Below are 14,639 nucleotides of genomic sequence, written 5' to 3' on the forward strand. Positions count from 1 at the left end.
CATGGTATAGTAGAGTTTTAGACGATGTGAAGATCACTGATAGTTGCGGGGAGTTCCCCAATGTGCCCCTCATGGGCACAAAGGGAATCATTTCTTATAATCCAGTACTTGCTAGGAGACAACTCGGTTACCCTATGAAGGACAAGCCTCTTAACATTCTTTTAGAAGGTATTTTCTTGAGGGATAACGAGGAGGACCCTACCATGAAAGAGAGAGTAGTAAGAGCTTGGCATCGTGTTTGTCGCAAAGGGAGACTTGAATTGGGTAAGAAAGATTGTACCTCCTATGAGCCGTACCTCCAGTGGATCAGAGCCAGAGCTATACAGTTGAAAATGCCATACCCACATCATGATCCTATCAAACCCGCTCCGTTGAAGACCCCCTACCTTCCGCTAGATGACAAAGAAGAACTCCAAGCCACCTTGGAGAGGGTCAAGAAAGAGAGAGACGCTTGGAAGGATAAGGGCCAGGTGCTCGAAATGGAAAATGAAGAACTTCAGAGACAGTTAAAGGAGCAGAGTGGAGAAGATCGTGCAGGTAAACGTCCAAGGGTGCAAGAGGATTTATTTTCCTCAGGCACAACAGATTACTCCCAGATTCCACAGTCCTCAGGTGCATGGAAAGGTCTTGTAGACAGTTTGGTGAAGGAGAAAGCTTTTATGCAGAAGGCCTATGAAGAAAGAATTGAGAGACTTGAAGGACAACTCCTACTTGTTTATGCTCGTCCTGATGACACATGTCCTTAAATGGTTTTCTTGGTTGTATTTTGGGTTGATAACTTTGTCTTGTTATCAAAAATGTTTGCAATTCTATCTTTTCCTTCACTTAGAGTTCCTTGGAAAATCATTCATTTTGCATATCCATGCATCACGTGCATACAGGTTGTCTGTCTTGGTCCAGTCTTCTAACAGTTGCTTCCCGCCGCCAAGATCCATTTCAAGCTGACGCATAATTACAACACAAGAGCCAACTACAAAAGAAGAATGGAGATAACAGATAACGAGAACCGAGAATTGAAAGCTCAGGTTGACCGCCTTTCTGCTATGGTCGAGACATTGATAGCAAACCAAGCAGCCCAAGCTGCTCAACTTCAAACAGCACAAGCTCAGGTTGCCGAAGCACAAGATGCACAGATCCAGGCACAAGCACAGGCAGCAGAGATGCGCAACCAAATGTTAACCGCCCGTCTACAAGCAGAGGAAGCCCAGGCTAGGGCTCAAGTTCATAATTCAGGACAGACTTCGGCACAGAATCAACCTCAAATTCAGAATCAGACAACAGCAACACCCGTCACTACAGTCATCGCTTCAGAAATCAACGCTGTCCCAGTCACTTCTGTTACCATCACAGCATCCCGTCCTTGGGAAATAGCCAGGCATCTTAATCAAGATAGATATCAACAAGAGTTCGTTCCACCAAATGCTCCTGTCTTCACTAATGTGCCTCCCGTTGTTCACTATACTCCTCACCTAGGAGAACCTGTCTATCACGGCCCTACCCCAAGTGAGGATCCTGGTCTCAATGATAGAATGGATGAATTCCAGGATCAGTTTGCGGAATTACAAAAAGAGATAAAAGCTCTTCGTGGGAAAGAACTGTTTGGCAGAGATGTAAATGATATGTGTTTGGTTCCAGACGTAAGGGTGCCAGCAAAATTTAAACTACCAGAATTTGAAAAGTACAAAGGAAGTTCTTGTCCACACACCCATTTGGTTATGTACGTGCGAAAGATGTCAATGTACAACAACCAAAAAGGATGCTCATTCATTGTTTTCAAGACAGCCTTACCGGTGCAGCTTTACGCTGGTATATGGGATTAGACAGTTCTCAGATCAAGACTTTCAACGATTTAGGCGAGGCCTTTATCAAACATTACAAATACAACCTTGATAATGTGCCAGACCGAGATCAGTTGAGGTCCATGCAACAAAGAGAGAAGGAGACATTCCGTGAATACGCGCAAAGGTGGCGCGAAATTGCAGCACAGGTTGTTCCACCTATGGAAGAAAAGGAGATGACGAAAGTGTTCTTAAAGACTCTTGATACTTTTTATTACGAGAGGATGATTGCAAGCGCTCCTACAGACTTTACTGACATGGTAAACATGGGAGTCCGTTTAGAGGAAGCAGTTCGAGAAGGGCGTCTAGTTAGAGAAGGAAGTTCATCTTCAAGCGGGGCAAAGAGGTACGGCGGTTTTATGAAAAAAGAAGGAACAAGAAACTAATGCTGTGTCCTATAATCATCCAAGAAGGATCAATTATCCTTACCATTCCCAACACCAACATATAGCAGCCGTGACTCCAGTAATCACTTCCGCTCCAGTTCAAGTCCAATACCCTCAGCAGCGTACCAACCGCTTCCAACAGAATACTCAGTATCAGCAACAACATCAACCTCAACAACATCAACATCAGTTACAACAACGTCCACCACAGCAACAAAGAAGAACCAATTTTGATCCAATTCCGATGTCATATGCAGAATTGTATCGAGCTTTGATCACTAAAAACCTTGTGCAACCACGACCACGACCTCCTGTACCAGAAGTGCTACCTTGGTGGTACAAGCCAGAGGTATCTTGTCCCTTTCATCAGAATGCTCCAGGTCATGACTTAGACAACTGTTTTGCTTTAAAGTTGGAAGTACAGAAGTTGACAAGAGCAGGTATCCTGACCTTCAAGAGCATGGGTCCCAATGTGAAGGACAATCCAATGCCAAGTCATGGTCCTTCATCAGTGAACAATATAGAAGTTTGTCTCAATGAACAACGTGTTACGAAGATAGAGGAGATTCGGCAGTCTTTGGTTAAAATTCATTCTGTTTTATGTGCTCATGGTCTATTCCAACATGACCACCAGATATGTGGTACATGTTCAGTCAATTCAAGAGGTTGTAGAAAGATTCAAGATGATTTGCAAGGCGTCCTTGATCAGGGTTTGATTCAGATTTCTAGACAAGGGAGTTCTCCAGAATCACAAGAACAAGAGGTGAATGTCATCATTCCTTGCTTCAACATTCCAGAGAAAGTAGAGATAGCTTATCATCCGAGGGAGCCAGTGGTGATTTGCCCTCCGGGCCCAATGCCTTACACTTCAGATAAAGCGGTCCCCTACCGCTATGCAACAACTATTATTGAGAACGGTAAAAAGGTCGAGATTAAAACCTTAGCCTCAGTTACCAATATCGCAGCAAATAGCCGAATGACGCGCAGTGGCCGCGTGTTCGCTCCGCCGGTTATCCCAAGTAGAAATGTTGAGAAAGATCCAGTAGTCGTGGTACCAGTGACAAGAGAAGCAGAAGGGCAAACAAGCAATTCAACCCTTGATAAAGAAACAGATGAACTACTTAGAATTATCAAGCTCAGTGACTACAAAGTGGTAGATCAGTTGCTACAGACACCGTCAAAAATCTCGATCCTGTCCTTATTATTGAATTCAGCTGTCCACAGAGAAGCACTACTGAAGGTGCTTGATCAAGCCTTTGTAGAACAGGATATAACAGCAGAGCAGTTCAACAATGTTGTAGGCAGCATCACTTCGTGCAAAGGCTTAGGCTTTTGTGATGAAGAACTGCCAGAAGAAGGAAAGAATCACAACTTCGCTCTCCATATCTCAGCCAATTGTCAAGGGGATTCTTTGTCTAATATCCTAATTGACACCGGTTCATCTCTGAATGTCATGCCCAAGTCTACCTTGGTGAAGCTAAAGTACAAAGGGGGGCAAATGCGGCACAGTGGAATTATTGTGAAAGCGTTCGATGGATCAAGAAAAACAATCATTGGAGAAGTTGATTTGCCTATTGGTATTGGACCACACGTATTCCAGATCACTTTCCAGGTTATGGACATAGTGCCAGCTTATAGCTGTCTGCTCGGAAGCCCATGGATTCATGAGGCGGGTGCCATTACATCCACGTTACACCAAAAGTTAAAGTTTGTCAAGAATGGGCAAATAGTGACGGTTAATGGGGAGCAGGCTATGCTGATTAGCCACCTTTCATCGTTTAGTGTGATAGAAGTAGACGAGACGACTGTTCAAACTCCATTTCAGGCCCTGACCATCGATGATTACAAGAAAAGTGAAGGTTCAATCGCGTCATTCAAAGACGCCCGGCAGATTGTCAAGACAGGTCCTACAGAAATGTGGGGCAAGGTGATAGAGTTGCCAGAAAACGTTAACCATGCAGGATTAGGCTTTGTTGATGGAAAACAAGTGCAGACTTCAGTGGTGCGACCTTTCAAAGATATCTTTCACAGCGGTGGTTTATCAACATGGTAGCAGTTGAGGAGGATACTTTTGAGGGAAAGACAGAAGACGAAGGCCCCGGATTTGTGACACCAGGAGTAGTTATGAAGAACTGGACCGCAGTTGACATCCCACATTGTGTCCACATATCAAAGTAATTAAGCTTTTCAGTTTTCAAAAATCTTCCGCTTTAGCCCAAAGCGCGAAGCATTAATTTTGTAAAATGGGCACTTTTGTCAAAAACGTACTATCCATGAAAAAGATCTTTTGTGTTCCTATACACTTGTGTCCTTTTATCTTTTCAGCTTTTTCGGAAAATGGTAACACAAAAAAAAAACCTTAAAAAGAACACATTTTTGCATGTCATGGTCAGTCCTCTAAAAACAATTGTTTGTACAGGTTACTTAAACCCGTTGAACACAATGACATCATGCCCTCTCCCAACTTTGAACATTCTGTATTCGAAGCTGAAGAGGAAGAGTGGGATGAGATTCCAGAAGAGGTCGCCCGCCAGCTTGAAAATGAAGAAGACACTATTAAGCCATACAAGGAGCCTTTGGAAACAGTCAACTTGGGTTCGGAAGAAAATGTGAAAGAAGTCAAAATTGGAGCATTGTTATCCCCACAGGTCAAGGAGCAATTGATCAGCCTGTTGAAAGAGTATGTAGATGTGTTTGCTTGGTCTTATCAAGATATGCCTGGTCTCGACACTGACATCGTAGAGCACAAGCTACCTTTGAAGCCAGAATGTCCATCAGTCAAACAGAAATTAAGAAGAACACATCCAGATATGGCCGTCAAAATTAAAGAAGAAGTTCTGAAGCAAATAGATCCTGGTTTTCTTGCCACTTCAGTGTATCCAGAGTGGATAGCAAATATTGTGCCAGTTCCTAAGAAGGACGGGATGGTACGAATGTGTGTCGACTATCGTGACTTAAATAGAGCAAGCCCAAAGGATGATTTCCCCCTGCCTCACATTGACATGTTGGTAGACAATACAACAAAGTTTGACATATTCTCCTTCATGGACGGATTCTCCGGGTATAACCAGATCAAAATGGCTCCCGAAGACATGGAAAAAACTACATTCATAACACCATGAGGAACATTCTGTTATCAAGTGATGCCGTTTGGTTTGAAGAACGCAGGTGCTACTTACCAGCGAGCCATGACAACGCTCTTTCACGACATGATGCACAAAGAGATTGAGGTTTATGTGGATGACATGATCGCGAAGTCTCGTTCAGAAGAAGGTCACTTAGTAGATCTATTGAAGTTGTTTCAACGATTGAGGAAGTTCCGTCTTCGCCTCAATCCGAACAAATGCACATTTGGCGTCAGGTCAGGTAAACTCTTGGGCTTCATTGTCAGCCAAAAAGGCATTGAAGTTGATCCAGATAAAGTAAAAGCTATCCAAGAGATGCCCGCACCAAAAACAGAAAGGCAAGTGAGAGGTTTTCTAGGACGATTGAATTACATATCCCGGTTTATTTCTCACATGACTGCCACTTGTGAACCTATCTTCAAATTGCTGAGAAAGAGTCAGAATTGTGTTTGGACAGAGGATTGTCAGAAAGCATTTGACAGTATCAAAGAGTACCTCATGGAGCCTCCTATCTTGTTACCACCTGTTGCTGGAAGACCGTTGGTTATGTATTTGACAGTGCTTGAGAATTCTATGGGCTGTATTCTGGGTCAACAAGACGAAACTGGAAAGAAAGAGCATGCCATTTACTACTTAAGCAAGAAATTTACTGACTGTGAATCACGATACTCCTTACTCGAGAAGACATGTTGTGCATTGGCATGGGCTGCTAAGAGATTGAGGCAGTATATGTTAAGTCACACCACTTGGTTGATATCCAAAATGGATCCAATCAAGTACATTTTGAGAAGCCTGCACTCACTGGTAAGATTGCAAGATGGCAGATGCTGTTATCAGAATACGACATTGAGTATCATACCCAGAAAGCTATCAAGAGCAGTGTGTTGGCTGAGTACCTTGCTCACCAATCCGTTGAAGATCACGATGATAATGAGGATGAGTTTCCTGATGAAGATGTCATGTTCCTAAAATCCAGAGATTGTAAAGAGCCACTTCCTGAAGAAGGGCCTGAACCAGATTCTCAATGGGGTTTAGTATTTGATGGAGCTTCCAACGTTTATGGACATGGAGTAGGTGCAGTCATTATCACTCCAGAAGGTTCTCATATTCCTTTCACGACAAGAATTTGCTTTGAATGTACAAACAACATTGCTGAATATGAAGCCTGTATCATGGGTCTTGAAGAAGCCATTGACCTCCGCATCAAAAATCTTACTGTTTATGGTGACTCAGCGTTAGTTATCAATCAGATCAAAGGAGAATGGGAAACACGCCACCCTGGCTTGATCCCATACAAAGACTATGCAAGAAGATTGTTGACTTTCTTCACCAAGGTTGAATTGCATCACATTCCTCGGGATGAGAATCATATGGCGGATGCTCTAGCTACGTTGTCTTCAATGTATCAAGTGGGTTTTCCAAACGAAGTACCCAGAATTGTGATCAAGCAACTTGATAGACCAGCGCATGTGTTTACAGCTGAGGCCAGTTTTGATGATAAACCATGGCACCACGATATCAAGCATTTCCTTCAGACTCAGGAGTATCCTCTTGGAGCAACAGAAAAAGATAAAAAGACTTTGAGAAGATTGTCAGGCAGTTTCTTCCTTAATCAGAATGTGCTCTATAAGAGGAATTATGACATGGTCTTACTCAGATGTGTTGACAAAAAGGAAGCAGAAATGTTGATGAAAGAAGTTCACGAAGGGTCCTTTGGTACTCATGCAAATGGCCACTCTATGTCAAGAAAGATGTTGAGAGTTGGTTACTACTGGTTGACCATGGAATCAGATTGCTACAAATTTGTAAAGAAGTGTCACAAATGTCAGATCTACGCTGATAAGGTTCATGTACCACCAACCTTTTTGAATGTGATTTCTGCTCCTTGGCCATTCTCAATGTGAGGCATTGACATGATCGGTATGATTGAACCCAAAGCTTCCAACGGACACCATTTCATTCTCGTGGCAATTGATTACTTCACCAAATGGGTGGAAGCAGCTTCATATGCAAAGGTGACAAAGCAAGTGGTGGTCAGATTCATCAAAAATAATCTCATTTGCCGATATGGCATTCCAAACAAGATCATCACTGACAATGGCTCCAATCTGAACAACAAAATGATGGATGAATTATGTGAAAGTTTCAAGATCGAGCATCACAACTTTTCTCCTTACCGTCCCAAGATGAATGGGGCAATTGAAGCTGCAAATAAGAATATCAAGAAGATCATTCAAAAGATGGTTGTTACCTACAAAGATTGGCATGAAATGATGCCTTTTGCACTACACGGATATAGAACATCAGTCCGTACTTCAATTGGGGCAACCCCATTTTCACTTGTATACGGTATGGAAGCTGTGTTACCGATAGAGGTTGAAATTCCATCAATGAGGATACTAATGGAAACTCAGTTGTCAGAGGCTGAATGGTGTCAAAGCAGATACGATCAGTTGAATTTGATTGAAGAAAAAAGAATGACTGCCTTGTGCCATGGACAGTTATATCAAAAGAGAATGAAGCAGGCATTTGATAGGAAGGTTAAGCCGAGAGAATTCAAAGAGGGTGACCTTGTGCTCAAGAAGATGATACTATTTCACAATGATTCTAGGGGCAAGTGGACTCCTAACTATGAAGGACCCTATGTTGTCAAGAAAGCCTTCTCAGGCGGTGCTTTAATTCTTACAAACATGGATGGTGAAGAGCTTCCACGGCCCGTGAATACAGATGCAGTCAAGAAATACTTCGCCTAAAAAATGAAAAGAACAACTCGCTAAGTTGAAAACCGAAAGGGCGGCTTAGGCAAAAATGAGCGTCTCGGTGGACTGAAAACCTGAAAGGACGGTCCAAGCAGAAATTAGAGACATAAAAAAACAAAGAGAATATTATCCCGGTAGATTGAAAACCCGAAAGGGCAATCTAGGCAAAAGTTAGGGATTTCAGGCAAGTAACTGCATAACGGAGACAAGATCATTGAAGTATCAGAAATTTTCAACAGTTCTCCAACTTTCTTAAGGCTGCAATACAGGTTTCAAAAGTGGAAGAGAGAATGATGTCATTGTAGTTCAACGTACCCTTTTTCCACGAAATTACCATTTTCCAATTTGTAAAGATATATGGAATCATGCTGTTGGCTGATTACCATCCTATCAAATCAATTTAAGCCTTTCTATATTTCTTGGCACTCTTAATTTTCATTTCAATCTACGAAAGTTCTTTTACTTTGACAGATATGTTTTGAAACAAAAGTTTTGAATTAAAAACAGTTTTTGAAAACTATAAAGATTATTTACTTTGATTTGTGGACATCAATAAAAGGATTGAGACATGCGGTCCCAGTAATTCTAAAATCATGTGATTCCAACTAGACATGTTCATGTTACTATCCTCATATGTATATGATGAAAAGATCTCCACAGGTGTCTTGGCAGTAATATTTCTCCAGCAGAGGTTGTGATTCTGGATATCCCCAGTTTTGCTTCCTAGTTTTCCTCAAGAGATCATGCAAGAAATATTTCAAGAAGATTGTTCCCTTCACTTGGGGCATGAAGACTCCCCGGTTAATTGATCATGAAGACTTTGATCCAGGTTTTAAGTTACAGATTTGGCCTATGGGATTACTACAGGTATTTCCCCAGTAATTTATTAAAGCGGGATCAGCAATGTCCCCAGCAGAGGATGAGAAGGAAGATTTGATTTCCCTGAGCAGGAGTAATACAGAGGTCTCCATCCCTCAGCGAGTGAAGAAAGTTGATATTCAGAAACTACAGGGAATCTTCTGTTGTTCTCTGTCCATTCAATAGAAGGATATGTCTCCTCCTCAGTAATGTTTTGTAATAAAAGAAGAGTGTGTTATGCATTTTAAGCAAATTCAAGAATTGCAGGATTTCTCCTGAATTCTTATTTATATTCAAAGGTCAGACATCACTGTTCCCCGGCAGAGTCTCCTAGAGGAAAGATCTCGTAACCAGATATCAGACACCATAATCCCCTGCAGAGTCTTCAGATACAGAAAGTCTCCATGATAATTAAAGCAAAAAAATCAAGGATAGATTTCCCCTATATTCTTATTCCCTGGAAAGATACCACCTATCCCCAGCGGACTTTATCCCCAGCAGAGTCTTCCAGAAGAATAATCCCTTCTGCATTATCAGCAAATTCAAGAATTGCAGGACTTCTCTTACAATATCATCTTATTTCCAGAGGATAACACCTTGTATCCCCAGCGGAGTCCTCAGAAAGGTCCAATCCTCATATACCTCACAAATTCAAGAATCACAGGGAATCTCCTGCATTTTTGAAGTAGAAGGCATCTCCATTCTTCTACGGAATCCTCAGCAGAGACAGACTTTTAAAGAAACCTGGATATGGTGCTCTTGTACCAATTCCCCAGCAAGTCTTTGTACTACTCCCTAGCGAGTCTCAGTGCAAATCTCCAGCAAGTCCTTATGCAGCTGTTAACATTTTTAGTTATTCCTAGTTTTGTCTGTCCATCATGCATTCATTACTAAATATTCATGCATATCTATGACATATCATGCTTGCATTCATATGCACCTTGTTTCCTTGTTTATATTGTGGGTTGAGTCAATCTCTCCATATAGAGTATCCTCATAAGCAGCAAAATACCTTTTATTGGTCATGTTCCCCACAGAGATCTATGCCTCGTGGAAGATGGTTGTTTCAGTTGTAAATCCTGATGAGTTCATTCCTCTTCAGTTGAAGTCTTGTTTGACCGTTTCATTCTAGTTCTATCCTAGTTTGAACCTCGTGTCTCCAGATAAAGCTCAGAAATTGCCAGTAAAAGAAGGCAACAATATAGTCTTTGTGACTCTCATTCAGTAAAACGGACATGACAGATATTGTGTCCAAGTCCTTTATACCTTCATCTTTGAGTTGGTACCCGTTACAAACTTGAGTTACCTACATCCATGAGTGGTAACCTTTGTTATCCCTCGGATAAATTAATTACTATCTCCATCTATGAGTTGATAACATCCTCACAGAAAGTTCCATGGTTCTACCTGCAACTTTGAGCTGGTAGCGTGCTTTCGTCTTTGAGTTTAGCACAGATTCCTTTTGATTCCACCTTCGTCTTTGAGTTGGTGAAGTACCTGCAACTTTGAGCTGGTAATATGCATTCATCTTTGAGTTAGCAAGATTTCTTTTGATTCCACCTTCGTCTTTGAGTTGGTGAAGTACCGTCATCTATGAGCTGGTAGTGTGCATTCATCTTTAAGCTTGCACAGTTTTCTTTTGATTCCATCTTCGTCTTTGAGTTGATGGAATGCCCTCATCTATGAGCTGGTAGTATGCATTCATCTTTGAGTTCGCACATTTTCCTGTGATTCCATCTTCGTCTTTGAGTTGATGGAGTACCTTCATCTATGAGTAGGGTATGTTTGATCCTTGTTGAACTGATAGTGTGCTTTCATCTTTGAGTCTGCACATATAACTTCTGATTCCATCTTCGTCTTTGAGTTGATGGAGTACCTTCATCTATGAGTTAGGTACATTTTGTCCTTCCACCGTCATCTTTGAGTCGGTAATGATAAACATCTCCAGGAGAATATGTTCTAAATTCTTTTAAACACCTTTGTCAATGAATCGGTGGTTGCCTTCAACTTTGAGTCGGCATTTCTCTGTCTACCTCATCAATGAGTTGGTAGTGTGCATTCAACTGTAAGTCTGCACAATGATCTTTAGATCTGATTCTTCATCTACACCATCATCAATGAGTTGGAATTTGATTTCCCTAGCAGTGTTATTATCAATCTTTTGAAGCTTGCCTTCAACTTTGAGTTGGCATGTCCTGTTTACCTCATCAATGAGTGGGTAGTGAGCTGTCAACCATGAGTTAACGCAGTTCGATTCTTATTATGCCCTTGTTATACCTTCATCCTTGAGTTGGTATTCATCTTTTCTGTTATCTCCATCTTTGAGTTGGTAATGTACTGTCACATCAGTACTCTTGTTATATTGATCTTTTCCCACTTTCATCTATGAGATAGTGATGTATCGTCAACATTGAGTCGATATCTCTTTTCCTCCTATTTTCCATCTATGAATAGGTAGTGAATCTTCCCCAGCTGAGTATTCTCAGTGTTTACCTTCATGCATTGAGTCGGTGTATGTCCTTCCCCAGTAGAGTTTGCACTCCTGTGTCTCTGTGTCTGTCTGTCTTTTGCATCATGCATACATGCATTTGCGGTCAAATTTTGTGGCGTTTGTCATATTTAATTACCTTACGCCATTCGATAGCCTCCGGCTATCTGGCCTAAGTTAATTAAATAGGGGCATCTGTCGCACCCCAAAATTTGACTTTGGTTTTGTTGACCACATCTTGATTAATCTCGTTGTCTCGTATTCATCTCAATTTCTTAAACTTCGCGTGACAACTGGTTTGATTAGGTTTTGTGTGTTTTCGTTGCTTACCGTGTTGTATTTCGTTGTTTTAGCAAAACCTGGCCGATATCGTTGCCTCGTATTTATCTCGCTTATCTCTGTTGTGCGTGGCATCGCTTCGATTAGGTTTTGTGCGTTTTTATCTATTTAATTGTTTGTTTGTCGGTATTTTGACTGTATTTCGAATATAGTAGAGTTTTCGTATTGTCCGATTATTTGTGATTGTGTTTGTCAGCGTTTTTCGTGATGTCGTGTTGATTTTATTATTGCCTAGGGTTGTTTATTTAATTACGTGTTGTGCCGTGTGATTTAATCGATTCTGTTTGAGTCGTGTTGTTGATTTTACTGGTTTACCGGTTTACTGGTTTATTGGTTTTATCAATTTGTCTGTTTTGCTGTGCAAATTGTCATCGTTTTTATCGCGTTCGTGTCGCTCGATTTTATCGTATTTTAATCGTGTGCCGTTTAATATTATTTGTGCTTAATATTAATTGTGTTTAGTTGTTAATTAGTTTATTTAATTAGGATTAATATTATATTAGTTTATTATTATTATTATATAATATATAAATTATATTATTAATTTATGTTAGATATTTTTTAGGTTTCTTATTGTTTAAGTAAACTAAATATATATTATTAATTTATGTTAGATATTTTTTAGGTTTCTTATTGTTTAAGTAATCTAAATATATATTATTAATTTATGTTAGATATTTTTTAGGTTTCTTATTGTTTAAGTAATCTAAATATATATTATTAATTTATGTTAGATATTTTTTAGGTTTCTTATTGTTTAAGTAATCTAAATATATATATATATAGATGTGGTTAGTAAGAAAAGGGAAGAAGAAAGGAGGTGGATCAGTAAGAAAAAACGTGTGGTGAGAGAAACAGAGAATTGAAAAGAAATATTTTTCCAAAAGCATTACCGTATTTCACTTGTTCTTCATTTTCGGTAACCCAAAATCGTCCCGATTATTCACCGAAACACAAAACCGATTTCATATCTTTGAAGTTCGTTGAGTCCAGGTCACAAATATCCAAGGTTCATTTCATTCCGGCGTCGTTTCACCGATCAAAAGCGACGTTGAAGTCAGGTACTCACGAAGGCAGCCAGCACTGCGTCGGTGACGGTTTCCAGCTTTCGGTCGATCATTTGGACGATCAGAAGTTCATCCTCTTCACACAAGGTAATATTCTTCACTTATCTCTGAAATCGGCAAAGTTCCGGCTTGCCGACATGTGTTTTAATATATTATTTATCTATATAATATAATATATATATATTATATATATATATATATATATATATATATTTTTGTCTATTATATATTTATTGTCTAAAATATATATATATATATATATATATATATATATATTATATATATATATATATATTACTTTTGTTTACTAAATATTGTTTATCTTTTTTATTATTTTGCATATATGTTTTATTTAAATGTTAGTTAAATTAATTATTTGTTTAAATATTTATTTTAATTAAATGTTTATTTATATCAAATGTTTATTTTGTCTAAAGTAAATGTTTATATTGTTTTTTTTATATTTGTTTATGTTGTTACTAACCGTTTCGTTTCAGTTTCAGCTCGATTAACTCCACTAACTATTCGTAATACTAACTATTCATAGCTAACTGTGTTGTAATAATTTACTTTCTCGCATTTTTTTATGTTCTGTATTGTGTGTTTAATCGTATTGTTCACGTTTTATGTTAAAAAATCGAAAAATCCAAAAAAGAGAAACCCGATACGATTCCAACAGTCGCCGTTTAAGAAACCCTTTTCACACACTCACAAGCTTACTCTTGGGCTTCCTTATAATGAGCCCATTTATTTATTGTTTCAGGGTTTAGGCTCATTCAAATCTTTTGCCAGCTTTGGGTTTTTAGTTTAAAAACATTTTCAAAAGGACGTGTCAGTCTCGAAGCCTCCCTGTCGCATCCGCGAAAATCAACCGGCGGGACTCAAATAAAAACACAACACAGAGCCGCCACTGCGCGTTATTTATCCCAAAATAGGGAAAGGAAACGCTCAGAGAAACCTGGAAAGGAAATGGTCTTGCGACCAAAGAGAAAGGGTAAGGGAGTCGGTTACGCAAGGGGAAGGTATTAGCACCCCTCACGTCCGTCGTACTCGACGGGATCCACGTTCTAAGAAAAGAAAAGGTTGCTAAACATCACACACACACAAGGAACGCAGGTGGGGTTAGGAGAAACGGGCTCGATAAGGTATCGCACCTTATGCCTACATATCTTGTCTGGAACAAGAATCAGAGCCACTGTAGTTCGGCTTACGCACGCCAACAACACAAAACATACAAACAAGCAAGGGTGGCAAACATGGAGCCCGACAACCACTGGATGGAATTACGTCGGCATCCGAACCAAAACACACTCAAAAGGGCAAACGTGGAGCCCGACAGCCAATCACTGGGCTTACGTCGGCATCCGAACCCAAACATACAATCAGATAACAAACAAACACACGCAAAAAAGAAAAAGGTTGCCCGGAGTGGTCTCGCACGACCACCTGCCTACATACCTCGTCTGGAACGAGGATCAGGGCGATGTAGTTCCCCTGAAAGGGACACAGGGCTAGCCTAACCAGATAACAGAGGGAGACACAACTAGGGAGACTAACTCGAGCCTAGATGTTATCATGCAAAGTTGTCCCTAAGTCGAGGTTTCTAGCTAACTTGCACAGGAAGCAAGCCTATCCTATTCAACACAGGTAAACAGCAAATCAAGCATTCACAAGTAGCACACACTATATGCACACAATGGGGCTCAATCAAAGGGTAAGACTGCAAGAGCAAGTCATCTGTACAGGGGTGGTGTTAGCTCTTAACCTTGCCATTGAGGG

At 40.3% G+C, this 14,639-nt stretch overlaps 2 protein-coding genes across 2 annotated transcripts; both read left to right on the forward strand.

Annotated features, from left to right (window-relative positions):
• The first annotated feature begins 1,529 nt into the window (after positions 1–1,529).
• On the forward strand, positions 1,530–2,224 carry LOC127123542 (uncharacterized). Its single transcript, XM_051053752.1, has 2 exons — positions 1,530–1,806; positions 1,902–2,224. The coding sequence occupies exons 1-2, from the start codon at positions 1,530–1,532 to the stop codon at positions 2,222–2,224; spliced, it is 600 nt and encodes a 199-aa protein (XP_050909709.1).
• Positions 2,225–2,684: 460 nt separating this feature from the next.
• LOC127123543 (uncharacterized) lies at positions 2,685–4,277 on the forward strand. The gene has a single exon (XM_051053753.1). It carries the CDS (start codon positions 2,685–2,687, stop codon positions 4,275–4,277), a length of 1,593 nt encoding a protein of 530 aa, XP_050909710.1.
• Positions 4,278–14,639: the final 10,362 nt, after the last annotated feature.

This window comes from Lathyrus oleraceus, chromosome 2 (genome assembly GCF_024323335.1).
Source record: "Lathyrus oleraceus cultivar Zhongwan6 chromosome 2, CAAS_Psat_ZW6_1.0, whole genome shotgun sequence".
Lineage (NCBI taxonomy): Eukaryota > Viridiplantae > Streptophyta > Magnoliopsida > Fabales > Fabaceae > Lathyrus > Lathyrus oleraceus.